This window comes from Lissotriton helveticus, chromosome 1_1, assembly GCF_964261635.1.
Source record: "Lissotriton helveticus chromosome 1_1, aLisHel1.1, whole genome shotgun sequence".
NCBI lineage: Eukaryota > Metazoa > Chordata > Amphibia > Caudata > Salamandridae > Lissotriton > Lissotriton helveticus.
Window position 1 is genome coordinate 1,739,740,266 of NC_136057.1, and position 17,154 is coordinate 1,739,757,419.

The 17,154-nt window shown below is 44.8% G+C and overlaps 1 protein-coding gene across 8 annotated transcripts in view; it reads left to right on the forward strand.

Annotated features, from left to right (window-relative positions):
- The window catches only part of BEST2 (bestrophin 2), a 140,951-nt gene that overhangs the window by 7,144 nt on the left and 116,653 nt on the right, over positions 1 to 17,154 (forward strand). For 6 of the 8 annotated variants that reach the window (XM_078689225.1, XM_078689223.1, XM_078689224.1 and 3 more), the window contains exons 2-3: positions 11,161 to 11,365; positions 11,618 to 11,712. In XM_078689225.1, the coding sequence (XP_078545351.1) occupies positions 11,214 to 11,365; positions 11,618 to 11,712 (247 nt within the window). In that variant the 5' untranslated portion in view covers positions 11,161 to 11,213. The remainder of the gene's footprint in view (positions 1 to 11,160; positions 11,366 to 11,617; positions 11,713 to 17,154) is intronic. The other 2 variants (XM_078689218.1, XM_078689222.1) reach the window with 1 other exon arrangement.

The following is a 17,154-nucleotide window of genomic DNA, read 5'->3' on the forward strand; positions in this document are numbered from 1 at the left end:
CGTTCCACGTGACAAACTTACACATGACGGAAGGCAAGGAAGGGGGGGTACACTTGGAGTGGATACACTGCAGGAGAAGAACGACAAAGAAAGGAAAAACAACGATCAAACACTTGATGTATGAAGAAAATATCCAACACATTCAGAGGGACTATATAAAATGCACCCAAATACAAAGTACACACCAACATAGGATATATAGAAAAGAAAAAAGAGAGAATGTAGGAGAAAGGGAGAGCAAGAAAGGAAACCAGTCAAGAGCAGAACATGAAAGAGGAGAGAAGGGTGAGAAGAGAAAAGAGGAAGATAAGAAGAAAGAGAAGAGTAAACAGATCAAGGCAAAAGTGCCTGATCTGAGAAGAAAGAAGAAAACAAGACATCGGGAGTGAAGAGACGCCAGAGAGAATACGGACACCAGCAAGCAACAGGCGAAGAAAAATAAGAGGAAAGACTGAGGAAAAGAAAGAACCTCAAAGAGATAAGGACAGAGAAGAGAAACCTGAAAATGGAGCCATAATAGATCAAATCCTCAGCTTAAGTACACTCAGAAGGATGAAAAATATCAGACGTTAGTGTCCATTGTAGATGTAGAGATACTTTGAAGATATGCATGGAGCTTCTGAGGATCATCAAAGGTTCGTGTACGGCCATTATGGGTGATCTTGCAGAAACAAGGATGAAGGATACCATATTGGATGTTCAACTGTCGCATTTGAGGACGAAGATTCAAAAATTCCTTACGTCGCACATTTGTGGCATTAGAAAGGTCTTGTGAGATAAAAATGTTATGTCCAGACCATAGAAGACGTCGTTTGAGTCGTGCAGCTTTGAGAACTTGCATTAGTTCAGTAAATTCAAGAAAAAGGAGGATAATACCACGAGGTTTAGACGCATTAGAGGTAAGACGTCCTAGACGGTGGGCCCTTTGGATGTTGAGAAGTAGGTTGAAGATCCAAAAGTTCATGCAGGAATTTCCGTACGAAGGACACCATATCAGACCCCTCCAAATTTTCTGGAACACCATAAATACGTAGGTTATTTCTACGATTTTGATTTTCAAGGTCCTCGGTGTGAAGCTTTAATTGTTGAATTTCTTTTTCCAATAAGTGTATTTTAGAAGAGGCATCCTGAAGGTCACTGACACGTTGTTCTAAATTTAAGACCTTGCCTTCCATAACGACCATCGTTCTTCAATTTGCTTAAGTTTTTCATTAGTGGCAGACATAAAAGGTTGAAGCCCCCTCACTTCCTCTAAGATGGAGTCCAGAATAGGGTTAGAGGCGGTATGAATAGGGGATGGTTGGTCTTTTTTTTTTTTTTAGAACCTTTATTATCACTTCACATAAATACAAGCATAGGCCTACAACCCTTCCGGCCGGCCGCTAGTCAATTCGGAAATTCAGCAAAGCAATATAGAAAGATACAGCAACCCGTAAGTCGGGGTCAGATACGTATCCAGGATATAACTCTTATTCAAGCATACAGTGTGATAATCAGGATTCAATAGGGTTCATTTAACAGTGAAGAAAAAGAAAAAAGAAAAAATAGCAGAATAATTGCCATACGGTCACACATGGTCCTACAATAGCAACATGAAACAGAAATCAACAAAGAGTGCAAACACTCTTAAAGACATGGGGGCAAGGCATATGAGTCAGGATAAATGTAAACAACACATACAGGACGTGTCAAACAGCACCCCAGCCCCTAACACAAAACAGACTGTAGGAAACATGAAAAACGACGACACCATAAAGAAGAAAAGACAAAGGGCCATAGTGACAAAGAGAGAACAAATAAACAACCCCCTACCCTGCACCCCTGCAGAAGGCTACGGCCTGCCCCCCCAGCAGCGTGCCTATCACCCTAAAGGAGAACCCAAAATATAGAATAGAAAAAGAGAAAGAAGGAAAAAAAGTGGAGAAGGGCCCTCTATCAAACCACCCGGCCTCCCCCTCACCCATCGCGCACTATAAACATCATAAAAGCAAGGTCAGAATAGCCACAGTAGGCAAGAATCATCAATTCAATCAATAACCTCCCCGTTGAGTGTCCCCCCTAAACACCGTCAGCCACCAATGCGTTCCTCCATGTCCCAGACGGTATCACCCCTGGCCTTTTCTATCAATAGTACCCACATGCAGCCAGTCATCAAGCGGCATACAGAGCCTTGCGGAGGATCCAATCAATCCGGGCGGACCGGGCAGCGCCATTACTCCATGGGACCGTAGCCCCCAAAACCCAGCCGAATACGTATGGCGGAAATCCGTCTGTGTCAGTAGCGATTCCGGAAACATCCCCCAGCCCGAATACAGTCTCAACAGCCAGGAAGAGAGTCACACAATCCAGTAATCGTTGAAACGCCGCCGGGGCAGCCCAAACTATGGATCGATGTCTTTTCTGCAGCCGCCGTACAGATAAGGGCCCCGACGAGTCACTCACACAGACAACAGGGCAATCCAAAGCGGTATCACGGACCGGGTCTGTCGGCGTCTCCACGACCGTAGGCGCAGCTGGGACGTTTGTAACTGACGCAGAGGCGGGCACATCAGCGCTTCCTTGAGATTGAATCATGCCCATGTGGAGCGGCGGGACAACAATGGCGGCCATCCGTCTTCCCAGATCCCAGGCGTCCCGGCTCAGGGTCATATACAGGGTTGTTAACGCAGCCAATATATCTCTGGACGTGTGCTCTTTCTCGTGGTGCCAGACCCCAGGACTCTCCCACACAACGGATTCTCTGCCCGGATGAGGTGTGCGTAAGAGGGTGCTATCCGCCATCTTAGCCGATCCGGCCTCGTCTTTCTCCACCTCACTTCGGGACCGGGCACCACACCAGGGAGGGACAGGATTCACAACGGGAATCTCAAGAGTCAAGGCAGGTTTCTCAGCGGAGAGTCACCAAAAGGCTAAAAACTCCGCCGCTCCCTGGGGGCCACACGCTGACACCGGGAAAAGTCGTTAGTGTGCCCGGATACAACACCGGAGTGGGGGCCCAAGTATCACGCACTCCCCTCGACCCAGCTGTATCGCACTCCCGACATGGTTCTCCGCAAGTTGGGCTGGGTCGGCACTGTCGCCATCGGCCAGCAGGTCGTCGGTTCCCTCCGGCCGACTCCTCACCAGCACCAGAGGCCGCTGTTGTTATAGTCGCGGCCGGCCACTCTTCGTACTCGAGGCCCCGGTCCCAGCTCCGTGAAGGCCGCAAAACATTCGGGGACATTGCAACGGGTCTGCAGAAGCCTCAGGAGCAAACGGTAAGTGAAGATTATCCTTCGCCTACATAAATATGCCGTTACGGCCCAGGATAATTGCCAGGAAGTATGCGCGGGGTGAGAAGGCTCACGGAGCCGAGCGTTTACGCAGCCATCTCGGTCGCCATCTTGGCTCCTTCCCCCGGTGGGTCATTTTTTAGACGCTTGGGCTTTGTGCCGGTGAGAGAAGATTTAAAGGCAGTCGCATCATGAGCCATGGTAACAACGTGAGGGAACACCAAAATTGAAGAAAAAACGTGAGCTCAAAAAAAAAAAGAAATTTGCAAGTCACTCACAAAAAGCCCAAAAGTAGCAGAACCAGGCAAGGCTGACAAAATGATAAACAATATGCCCTGAAAAGTACTCACAAAAAGGCTCTCCGAAGAAGGGGCAGTGGAGGTCACAAAGAAAGCCAATAGGAAATGGAGAGCGTGGACCAATCCATCAGAGGGCAACGTGGGCTCTATAAATATGAGAAAGTCTTGCAGTTCAAAGAGGAAAAATGAAATATAAAGAGGGCGAGCAGTCAGTCTGGAAAAACATTAGTTGCGCCAATAGTGAGAGGGCAGAGCATGGAATGAAAGCAGATAATGGCTGAGAGGAGGCAGAGCGGAGATCTAAAATGGCGGCCGGAGTCTGAGAGGAAACATGCCGGCTTAAGGTTGCAGCTACCTTGTGAATTATGGCATACCTGAAGAAATGCTGGAAGGAGGCTGGCAGCATAAGAGGAAGAACTGCATTCTGGTGGAGTGAAGTGCTGCGTTCGTGAGAGGAGAGACGCGGGCTCGGCGGCACAAAATGGCGGCCGCCCGTGTCCCGTAGCAGCAGAAAGACCCCTGAGGTCAATTAAGCCTCAAAAACAGCAGGAAACGAGGGAACGCCGCCATCGGCGTTCGTGGAGCATGTTCCGGTTTCGGGAAATGCAAATTGCAGGCTCCTCAGGGCAGGAAATGAGGTCCGTAGGTCAGCGGGATTCCCACATCTCGTCGGAGCTCACGGACGAGCCGCCATTGCTCTCCGGCGCGTAAGCCACACCCCGAGGGTGAGGTTTAAAACGTGATCTGTTGGTGCCTTTTGCAAGAGTGAGATTTAATGCTAGGACAGTCAGTCAGTTGCCGGATGAGGTTGTCTGAGAGAAGGCAGGAGTGAGACACTCAAATGGAAGTGCCCGTGGCGGAGCGCTGGGATGCTTTGGCCATACTAAGCCTAGCAGACTTTGAAGAGAGTAAATAAAATGTCTCCTTGGGAGTACCATGGATGGGAGGGAGGCCAGCTCCTGGTGGAGATACCGACCAATGAACACGGGCGAGGAGGAAGAACCCACGAGCTGGAGCTTCCGGTCCTAGGTGAGCATGGGAAAATTCTCTGGGGTCATCTAGGGTCAAAGCCCATCCTCAACAAGTGAAACGTAAGTACTTGTAGAGTATGCCTGGACACCAAGAGCCACACATTCTTGTGTAGGCAATAAATGGGCAAGTCATCACTGGCGATCTGCCAACCCAAGTGCGTGAGGTTAGGGCACCGGATGGGATGCTTCGGAAGTGCCCACGGGATAGCACTTGCTCACATTGTCCCGCACACATTCATTCCTACAAGTCTCGTGGCTCAGTCGGATATTTTTTTTAAAAATTTGCGTTTATTGGTTTTCAACAACAAACATGACAACGGGCACTGCTGGTGTGTCCCCGTCTCCTCTCTTCCTGGACGATTTGCCAGCAACATGTTTGGCGAATTTAAGTGCAGATTTTGCATCCGTAAAGTAATGTGCAGTTCCATCATGAGACACCTTCAGTTTAGCTGGGTACAGTAGGGAGCATGGAATTTGCGCCTGTAGTAGTAAGCGCTTCGCTGGAATAAATTCTCTACGAGCGGCTTGCACTAGTGGTGTGAAGTCCGGATAGAACGATATAGAATTTCCTTGGTGCTTAATCTGACCCCTCTCTCTCGCTATGAGCAGAATGGCGTCTCTATCTTGATAATTCAACAGCTTAACCAAGATGGGGCGGGGCGTGCCCCCAACTGGTGGCTTCGGGCCTAATGTTCTATGTGCTCTCTCCACTATAAACACCTGTGATAGATGAGGATCAAACAGCTCATGGAGGAGATCGGTCATATAGATTTCCATTTTTAGGTCTCGCCCTGGAACAGGGACAGAGACTCTATAGCCGTCGGATGCCGGGGAATGAGGGACACAAAACTGGCACTATTTTTAGCAGTCGGATTTGGCTGCGTGAACGCGCACGTTCCGTCCTGCGCCGCCCTCCCATCCTACTGCGCATGCGCCGCCCTCCCAGCCTACCGCGCATAACACACACACACACACACACACGTCGCAGACAGACACTCGCTCACACACACACCCCCTCCCTCACAGTCACACACACGCACTCCAAGACACATACACACACGCACGCACACACATACACAGCCCGCCTCCCCCCCGCGCCTACATGCTCCTCTCCCTCCGCCCGCCCGCCGCTCAGCAACGCACTCACCGGCTTCCTCTCCTCAGCTGCAAGGCCCGGCAGCAGGACTCTTCCTTTCTCCTTCGGCACCGGGGCGCAGGGTAGGCTCCTGCCTGCTCCGGTGCTCCCTGCTCCCAACACGGCTCCAATCGCGGCTCTTCCGTGGGAGGCGGGGTAGGCTCCCGCCCTCCTACTTCCTGTTTCCGGGTGTCGCGCCGGCCTGCCTGACTTCCTGGTCGCAGGCCGGCAGAGTAACGAGGATGTTTTGCGGTATGTATTTATTTATTTAATTATGCATTTTTATATAGCGCAGACTTTACCCGAAGGCGGTATTTATTTTTTTATGTATTTATGCATTTTTATATAACGCGGACTTTACCCGAAGGCGGTATTTCTTTATTCATGTATTTATGCATTTTTATATAGCACGGACTTTACCCGAAGGCGGTAATGCTTGCCTTTAAATACTGCATAAATAATTTTAACAACAAATACTTTATATGTAGCTTTTTATGTACATAAGAAAACTATAGCATAAAGCAAAAAACATTGCCATTTACAATAATAGCTCAAAGTTAAATAATGCGAGACCTATTGCATTGCAAATGCTTGTTTATATTGCTGTTGTTTCTGGAATGCCTGTAACGCAAAGGTTACTCCTTCAGGACCTCGCCTCCAAGTCGTCGTTCTTTGCTTTTATCACTTCCAACAGTTTATCCATTTGCCAGAGTTGGTCTTCGGTCTCTGTTTGAAATTCATGAAATTCCACATTACGGTTCTCTAGGCCATCTATTCTCGTTTCGTGCACGCACAGAGACTTGTGCTTTTACATTGTCTAGTTGTTGGGTTAGCGTGTTTAGTTTGGAGTCAATACTTCTAAGACTAGTGCGCATATCTCGCAACAAGGTCTTCACATCATCCTCTCCCATCACAGATTGTGTATCCATGTCGGGGCCTCCCTGTGCTCCAAGCTCGGAGTCTGCCAGTCTCGTCGAACGACGGGCGGCAAACGTTATTTTTGGTTGCTTTGGGTCTTGTTTACCCATAGTGTCGCTTGTATATGGGATCTGAAACAACTGCAGCTGAACTTAGGCACTCAGTGCACAATATATTTGGGGGTGGCCCAGATTCACGTCCACACTCCTTACAGTTCAATTTCTAATGTAGCTCCCAAATGCGAGCCTCTCCGAGCTTGGGCCCCACAACAATCCCACAGTTCTATCACCACTAGAGTCTAGTGTCACTCGGCTTTTAATCACTGCACCTTAAATTGCACCAGTCTCATTATAATTTGGGCTTCTTGTGTCTCTGGCGCTTTAGTTCAGCAAATTACTCCAATCATCATGTGAATACGTAGTTTGGTGCCCGCTTCTGAGCAATCCCTGTATATGTTACTCAGCCTCAGTCTAGGAGTTCCCACCTCCCTGGGTACACATCCTGAGTATGACCTCGAGTTGCGTCCGCATTCACTCACAGCGCCATTTGTTTCCTTTTTTTTTGTTCTCCACTTCTACACCCAGTTCGTCTGTTCTTGCGACTATGGATCTGCCCTGTGAGTTTCGCCTGGTCAAGGCCGCTATAGATTACACGCAACTGCACCGCACTACGGGGTCGCCGGGTTAAGCACAATGGCGGTTCACTGTATCCCCTCACATGCAGTTAGTAGTGTGTCTCTCGTATGCAGAGGTATCGCTTGCTCTTATGTCCCATGCACAGCTCGATGTAACGTCTTCCCAGTCTGTCTCGCCACCGGTGTCCGATCATCTCTATGCCTGCTGGTTAGGAGGACATTCGGCGGACACAGTGCTCCTGTTCCGCAGCGTCGCGGTCCGAACAATCTATGCGAGGACGGCGCAATTTACAGCTCAGATAGGCTCCCCTCACTGCGCTGAAGCAGTCTCGAGTTACCGCTCAGGGATGCGCTATATCAGCGATCTAGCAGCTCGCATGCATCTCACAGACCTCCGCCATCTTCTCGATTCCCCAGGCCTCAGCTGGTAGCACTTTCACTCTCGTCCGTGAACACCGCAGCAGGTTACTGCATGCGAAGCCAACCGCTCAGCCCCGCAACCTCTCGGGTCTTATCTGCTCATCGCTCGGCAGCTCCCAGTGGGGGTTTGCAGGTCAGCGAGCACTGCCTCCAGCGGCCTCCGATGCCTCGGGCTATATTTCTGGGGCTGCCCGGCGATCTCTGGCTTCGGCACTGCCAGTGCAGCCGCCACCACACAACTGCGTTCGGATCTTCAGTAACTCGTCTCCATTTCGCTTAAAAGCAGCATTGCCATGCACTCCGACTTCTCCCCCGTCAGCCACGTATTATTAGCACAGTTCCGAACACAATTTGAGCAGGATAAAAGCAGGATTAATCACCCGGCCGGTGGAGCTCGCTTAGAGAGCGGCCATCTCGCAGCTCGGCTAGCCACTCCCCCCGGCTCAGTCGGATATTTAGGTGCATCTGAAGCAGTGCTTTAAATGGACAGGTACTGTCCGGGACATAATGCCTTCACTTTTCGAAATGGAGAATACTAGCACATCTGTGCAATGCTGCAATCCACTTAAAGGGAGTGTACCCGCACTTCTCAGGAGTAAACACTTACTCTCAATAGTAAGTACCTGCACTTCTGTGCAGGGCACAAGTGTTTTAAAAAAAGAAGTGCTGGGACTTCACTGCAGCATGCAGATGAAATCATGACGCGAACCATCACAGCGCATGATGTCACGACGTGTGACATTGCACATGACCTAACAGAAAGTGAACTCCCTAGATGTGACATCATAAGAAGTGACATCAGATCTTAAGTCCTCATACATGTTCATCACGTGTAACATGGGTACATTTAAGCACATTGTGAGATTTAACAAATTTGATTTGGCATTGAAACTGTGCCAAAAAAGTTGCAATCGTGACTCAAAATCTGGACCTCAACTAATAAATTAATTGTTTTACACCCTGTCAGAAAGAAATTGACAACAAGGTGAAACATGAAGGTAGATCTGTTCTGTCTAATTGTTTGCAAAGTCTGCATTTTAAAATATTTCATGGGTTAAGGCATCTGCTGTAAAGGTGCCCAGTAAATCTCAGGGAATAATAATAATGGTGAGATAACTCTGGAGGTTAATTCACTTGCTGGAGAGATCTGTGTTTTGTGAAGTCCCAGATTTGAATCAAAGTAGTATATAAAGTTAATGCATTTCCTGCAAAGCATAATCTGCAGCACACAGATGACCGATTTGTATTTTATGTAGATAGTAAAGTGGGTTACTGCTTTGAACACAGATCATTTTGTTACCTGTAGTACATATTTTGTAATCCTTGTAATATAGCACAGTGAGCTATGAAGTACATGTGACTCCTACAGCTTGTAACTTTGTCTCACGTAACTCATCTTGTACATTGATTTACACATGTACATGATTTATTGTCAATGTATAATGTGTATGTTATGAGAAGAGCTCTGACACCCTGCATTGGGTTGCACAGTGCTATAAAAGAAATAATATAGTGCTATTGAAAATGTTATTTGTGTATATACTGGGACAGGCCAAAACACCTGACATTCTTACAGTGCATGCATCTTTAAGGCACTGTGACTGAACAAAGGCAAAAGCTGCTTGTGAAGAGATAACAAGCTGTGTGCCTTTGTTTCCCTTCCATGGCATTTACATTAAGTTGAGATCAAGCTTTGTTACTATAAAAACTCTGCAACGCATCTTCCCCCACCTCGGATTTCCACACAAGGTCCAGGCTACTATCTCTCTCTTGTTCTGTCAAAATTCTATTAGGCCAATAGCCTCTACCACAGATCATTTTTAACTACTATGAAAAGACTACAACAGATACAGAATTCTGCTGCCAGACTACTCTTACATATAAAGCCACAAGTTCACATTTCCCCTGCCTTGAAGGCCCAGCATTGATTACCGGTTGCAGAAGATCCTTATTTAGGCTGCTTTGTATCACCTACAAAGCGTAACATGGAACAGGACGGCGCTTCATCAGGAATAAAATTAACTCTTTACCCCAAACATAAGATCCACAGATAACCACCTTATCTTCAGAAGACTACTCAAGAGTTGGCCCTTCCCCACATAACCACCATACTCAAACATAAATATGCAGCATATACCTTTGTATATAAGCATTTATTCGGGCTCTTGATGTGTACCTACATATCTATATTGCTTTGTATAAACATGTATTATTTTTTATTTAAATATTTAGATGTTAGTTCTGCTTAACACATGTACATATTACTTATGGTTATATTATTCTATGTTTATCATGTATATAGTTGACTGCCCAAATAAGCAAATCTTTTATCATAACTATAATTGCTTCACTATTGAATAAAAAAAAGAAACTAATTAAGTTTAAGTACAGCAACACTTGAAAGTCTGAGTTTATTAAATACAACTTAAAGATGCATATATTCCTTCCATGCACTTATGAATCTTTATATGTATTACTTTACTTCTAATTGAGCATACCCTATACCTCTTCCCTATACCTCTTTCAATATATCCTCTACCTCCATGCTCTGACTCATCCCAGCCCCATTCTACTGCTCTTATCCCCAAAATAAACCTTGCTAGACTCGTCCCTCACCTACCCCTGTTTGCATTATCTCATACCTGTTTTAGTATTCAGATCTCCCAAACAAGCCTTTCTAAACCCTTCCCTTTTACTCCTCCCAAATCTCCTCCTAATGCTATGAGCTCCAAAAAAACAAAACACTTTCTAGACCCTTTCCTCTTCTATCCCTTCACTATCCTTTTCAATCCAACTAACAGACTACAATGTCCATCGCTCAAATTAATTACATATTTCCCTATACTATTCCCCACTAATCCAATTTGGTTTCCGGAGTAGCATGCTACCTACTGAAAAGCTCTTAATATCCTCATCGGGGGTAGCAAGCGCTATATAAATGCAAACCCTTTCATCTTCTATCCCTTCACTATCTTTTTATAATCCAAATAACAAACTCGCATGTCCACCACTCAAATTAATTTCATATCTCCCTATACTAATTCACAAGTAATCCTTTTTGGGGTTCCAGAGTAGCGTGCTACTCACCGAAAAAGCACTTCGATGCCTCATCAAGGGTAGTAGGTGCTATATGAATGCAATTACATGGGCAGTTTGCACATATAGTCTACAAGAGGTTTTTTTTTGGGCAACATCAGGGAACATGTGGCTGCACATTAGTGTTGCGTATTAAGACAAAGCTTTTTAATATTTGTTTATTTTTAGACCATCAATTTTGTACTATTTGGAAAAATATATGCACCTCTGAACTGTGCATGCATTTCAATACAGAGAGGCACATCTGTGAAGTGGTCTGATGGATTTTTTTTCTTCATTTTTTAAAATGACTTCCATAAATATGTTTGATGCACTTATGCACCTGATATAATTATGTTGCATGTCTTTATTTCAGCTTTTTGCCTTTTGTTTGGCAGCTAGTGTTTATGCTGACAGTCGGTGGGCGTCATGACAGTCTCCTACTCTGCACGTGTCTCCAACACCCGCTTTGGCGGGTTCTACAAGCTGCTCTTGTTGTGGCGAGGTAGCATATACAAACTCCTGTACAAGGAGATCCTGGCGTTCTTCGTGGTGTACCTGATGCTCAGCCTCATGTACAGGTAGGACCCATGAATGGCAGGAGAGGACGGCTTGTCCTTCAGGCTAGTGCATTGGTATGTTGTTGTATATCAGAGGTTGGAGAGATCAGTCTCTTTATCTGCCGTTTCTTCTCTAACTTATTTTATTCTTGTGGTTTGTTTTTTCTTCAAATTTGCATGCATTTATTTCCTTTCTTTTTTATCTACTTTGGAGATATATATGCTCTAACCAACAACTTCTTGTTATTCTCCTCCACCAACCCACTGACACAGGTTTATCTTGTCCGACAATCAAAAACGCAACTTCGAGAAACTATCCATCTACTGCGACAATTACGCCAACCTCATACCGATGTCCTTTGTGCTCGGTAGGTGTCCAAAAAAACTCTTTCAGGGCCACCTTTGCTTTAATACTTCCTACATATTGAAGAAGTCTGATTTCAATTTCTTTTGTAGTTAAAGTTCTTTTATTGTTCCATTTACCGTAAATTGCATGCTCAAGAAAATACATTTCTGAAATGTTCATACTCTAAATATAACCATAAATTGACATGTATTCAAATGTTATTCGAAATTGATTACTATTGTAAAAATATAATATTCTGTTTATCTTCAATGCTAGTGAATAACCAGCTTTGTAATTTAAATATTCCTATATCAAATTATCAGTCCTACGCTCTTTCCTCTTGTTTAACATAAATGAGTTCCATGTTTTATAGAGTTTTCAAATGGATCAATGTTACCTAAAATGTTACAACCATAATTACTCAAATAAACCACATTACATTTTGTCTCTCCTTTACTTCCCTTAAATTCCCACATCACCTTGAATGTTGTGTAGTCTGTAGGACCTTAAAGCATATTCGATGCATATTATGTCCCTACTCAAGACAAATGCCTTGCAAAAGGTGATTTAATTTTATCAACATTTATGTTAGACTTATGTTCTTGGGTTCACTGCTCGTTCTGTCCTATCCTTCTAATATTTCTTACAAGGGCAAGTTATAGCATAAATATGGTTTATAGTGCTGCATGTTACATAATCACTGAGAAGGAGTTTCTTGCTTGCAAATGGATCGAAATTATGCTCTCCTTTAAAAATATATTTGCAACTAACACAATGTAAACAAGGATCTACCTCCTTCGTGTATTTTCTGCTAATCTTTGTTAACTTTATCTCAAAAAGGCCATATTATTGTTTTCATAATCATCCTTCTGATGTTTGGACATATTCTGGCATGAGACTAATGGTTTTGAGGAAATAAACATTTCAAATCCTGTTCGTCCATAAAATCCCAAATGTTCAGATAATTGATTTTGATCTTCAAGATCAATGTGAATATTTCATAACATTTCAATCTGTTATGTCATTTTAGTTGCAAATACAGTAAATCAGCAGTTTTGAAAACCTTAAGCTTTTTGTTTGCGCTAGTCTTCAATGTGTATTTTATGAAGCCCTGTCATTCTGAGGTTTCGCTCTAAAATTCTCAATTCCAGGTTATAATTCTCAGATATAATTGTATTTAGTGAAATCATGTGACTTAAAGGCAGAGGTCTTGTTTTGTAGATGTTGTGGGTGGAGACTTGAGAGATCCAAATGAGCATTATGATCAGTGTTCTTTCTGTACATATTGGTCTGCCGTCTATCCGTTGATCCTAACACCCAGAACACGCATCTCTATACCTTTTTACTTCCGCTGTAATTACTCCTCTTCCAGGAATTTTATTTATTTTGTAAATGAGGTATTCCAATTTGATTTGTGTATCTCAACCTATCAGTAAGGCATCGATGTGCCCTACATTAAATTATAAGTGTCTCATGCAGAAAGCCTGTTGTGGAAAAATACTCGTCTGTTCATATATTGGGAGAGAATGTGGCCTAACGGCTAGGGCGGTCGACCTCGGAGTTTGGGAACCGTCTTCGAGTCGCAGCAGGGACGCTCAACATTCTGTGATTCTGGGCAAATCCCTTAATCTCCCGTGCCTAACAAAAAAAAATGAAAAATAAATGTGTCCGTCCGTAACGTAACTGATACTCATGTAAAGCGCTCTGATACCGCTGGGTCCAGTTCGCGCTATAGAAAAACTCCCCCAAATAAGCATCCTTCAAGAGACAAGCGAAGGACAGAGTAACATAGGAACACATTGATGTTCCAGGCATTGTAAGTAGTTACGATTATAAACATTCAAATACTTTTTGTGTTAGTACTACATGCAGTAATTGCAAGATAAATGCTGTTTCCATACCATTTAAATTGGAATTCAGTAATACAAACTCAATACACTGTAAACGCTGTTGTTATGGAATATTTGTATAGAGGCAAGAACTGGCAACAGCACACATTAGTCAACAAACTAAAACTTCCAAACAATCATTGCAGAACACAATTAATATCCAATCTGAAAAACACCGTTTTAAACGTTAAAGAATTAGTCAAACGTTATACTTGAGCATCCTCTCCACCTACCTAAACGAGGGCGGGCTTGGAGGGTAATACCAGCCTTGGTGTCTTTTTTTTTTTTTTTTTTTTTTTTTAAACATACTTTATTGAGGACCTTGACATCACATCTAATTCAAAGATTGCTACAGAAGGTCTTTTTTTCTTGTTACAGTTTCTACAGGAACATTGCATAAGTCTACTATACAGTGGCTGAATATCACGACCGAAAATGAACTACATGTACTTCCGAATAATAGCTATGAGTTCAGACAATCGTGAATTAGTGTTACTTGGATATCAATAACATAAAGTATATATATATATATATATATATATATATATATATATATATATATATATATATAATTTTCTCAATCAACTAAACAATCCCAACTATGTCCTCTACCCCACCCACCCCGTACTCCTGGTCTGTCGATGCTAATTCCTATAGTAGCCTAAGGGGACTATTAGAGTATTTCCAGGGGTCCTACATTACCCATGTACTGCAGTAAATGACCTATGGTTTGGAAGGTTCGGGTCCATAGGACCTAATGCAGTATCGTGACTCATGATGTTGGGGTACACTGTGGGGATATTGGGTCAAGTAGTTCGAAATCATGTAACATAATATCCCATTCCATGGAGATTGGTTGTTTTCGTAATCCTTTCTCTTCTTCCCTCTGAAGGGCTGCACTCTCTGCTTTCCCCCATTTGTATCATGTCATACTGCCAGCTGGGTAACGTCGGGCATCTGGGGGATTTCCATCTCATGGTAAGGGCTCTTACTGTTAGTATGAGGGCCAAATCTAGGAATCTTTGTTGCACTTTCTACGCACTAGTACGTCTACGAAGGCACATGAGGCAGTCCAGAGTGCCATCTTAAACAGAAAGAGGAATGACCTTGCCTAGGGAATGATGAACGCCTCCCCAGTAGTCCTGGAGGCGGGGGCAGGACCAGAGCATATGCATGAAGTCCACATCGTCCCCTTTAAAACAGGGGCAGCAATGGTGCACCTCAGGGAACATACCGTGGATTCTCTGTGGAGTGAAATATGACCTATGAAGGACCATGGTTTGGATGCATTTTAGTTTGGCAATACGGGATACTCGTTTAGGATGTTCAAGCATGCTCTTCCAGGCTTTATCTGTGATTTCCGTATCGGTATCTTCGGACCTTTTTGTTCTGAGGGATGTAAGTGTGACTGCGGCGTGTGCCCGTATAGCCATCTAACTAGGTGACCCCCATTCCCCAAATAGTATAATAGGTGGACCAAGTTGTGCTGTGGTGGTTCTCTATGCTGCGGGGCCCATGTGTTCTTAATGTAGCAGGAAACTGCAGAGTGTAATAAGTATAAATGTGTTGGTGCACATGTAGCCTGTAGAAAAGATTTGTGATCAAGGAGATTGCCATCTCCAAAGAAAGCTCCAACAACTTATGCTCCTGTCTCTGTTCAGGTGTGGATCCTGGTCCTCATAAGCCTTCCCTGTGGTGTGGGAATACCCAATGAGGGGATATTCATAGAGTATGGGGTCACTGTAGAGGTATATGATAATGCCTTCTTCCAGCACTGTAATGCCGTCCTCAGCAGGGGAGGGCTTTCTGCAGGGATTTTGATGTTAGGCAGAAGCAGGGAGAGCAGTGTGACCCAGTCTAGGTCTCTAGGTGTATATCAAATTTCTTGCAAACTCTTCCCTGCCGTCCAATAAGACAGCCATTGAAGCTGACAAGCATAGTAATATGCTCTGAAGTTGGGTACTTCCAGGCCTCCTCTATGAATTGGAGTCTCTGTAGGCTTAATCTCCTACGGCCTGTCCCCCAAATGAGTTCTACTAATATAGCATTCAGTGTATTCAAAATAGACTGCGGGACTACGATCAGTACGTTCACAAAATAATATATTAAGCGAGGGAGCATCACCATCTTCGAGATGGCTATGCGCCCCATCACCTACAGGGGCAGGGAAGTCCAGAAAGCCACAATAGCTCTAAGGGCTGTTATGGCCTTCACTAGGTTGCTGTCGAGTTAATCTGTCTGCGTTCTGTATACTTGGATGCCTAAGTATTTGAAGGTGGTGGGGGCCACTGACAATGTGTATGTGCCAAATCGTAGGTCGTCTGGGTATAGTATTTCCTGGAAAAAGTAGGCCAAAGATTTCCTCGAGATTATAGCAAGGCCCGAGATTTGTTCAAAGGTAGAAAAAATATCGGGCAGGGGCGTGTTGCGAGCAGTCGGATCACGTAGATATTATAGGATGTCCTCTGCATAGATAGAAATAAGGTGGGTCGTGACATCTAAAGGTATTCCCAGGCGGTCCGCTGACCGTCTGAGCGCCACCGCCAGAGGCTCTAATGCCAATAGGGGAGACAGCGGGCATCCCTGCCGCGTACCTCCATGAATCGTATACTGGCCTGAGATATATCGCCCCGTACGGGCTCAGGCAGTAGCAGAAGTATACAGTAGAAGTACCCATTTAAGGTATGTGTCCGGGAGCCCGAATCGTTGGAGTGCCGCGAACATGTAATCCCAGGATAGGGAGTCAAAGACCTGCTGATGGTCTAATGCCAAGCATCCTGCGGTCTAGTTAGCACATGGTGTGGCCTTCATGACGTAATGTAGTTGTCTCGTATTAAGGGACGTGCTACGATTCGGCAGGAACCCACATTGGTCACTATGTATGAGGGTATTCAGGTAGGGTTGTATGCGATTTAGCAAGGGCTTTGCTCAGCATTTTATATTCTGTCGCCAACTAGGAGAGGGGCCTATAGTTGGACAGATCAATGCGATCTTGTCCCGGTTTAGGCAACAAAGTGACCAACGCTTGCATGGTGGATTGTGGTAGCTGGCCGGCTTCCATGGCAATCCTATATACTGCTTCTAGTGCGGGGACCAGAGCATCCGAGTAAGTATGATAGAATTTGATAGGCAGTCCGTCGAACCCAGGCGTTTTATTACGATCCAGGCCTTTAATTGCGGCTCGTATTTCCTGTTGGGTGATGGGGCCATCTATTTCCTTTTGTACAGCATCTGGGAGTACAGGGATTGTAAGATCCCTTAAAAAGTCCGCAATGGAAGGGTTCATATTTAGTGTGGGTGCAGCATAGAGAGTGCTGAGGTATGTATAAAAGGCTTCATTTATCTCTCGTTTGGTATGGGCCATACTCCCATCTGGTGCACGGATTTGGGTTATAATCTGTGTGTCTGGCCTGTCTTGCACCAGGCGGGCTAGCAGTGTCCCAGTTCTATCAGCCTCCGAGTGTTCTCGCTGCATGAAGGCCCTATGATCAATGGTCCGTAATGTTTCAAGTTTTCCGGCGTGGCTAATACGGGCACTCTGCAGTGCCTCCAGTTTTTCTGGGTCAGTCACTGCT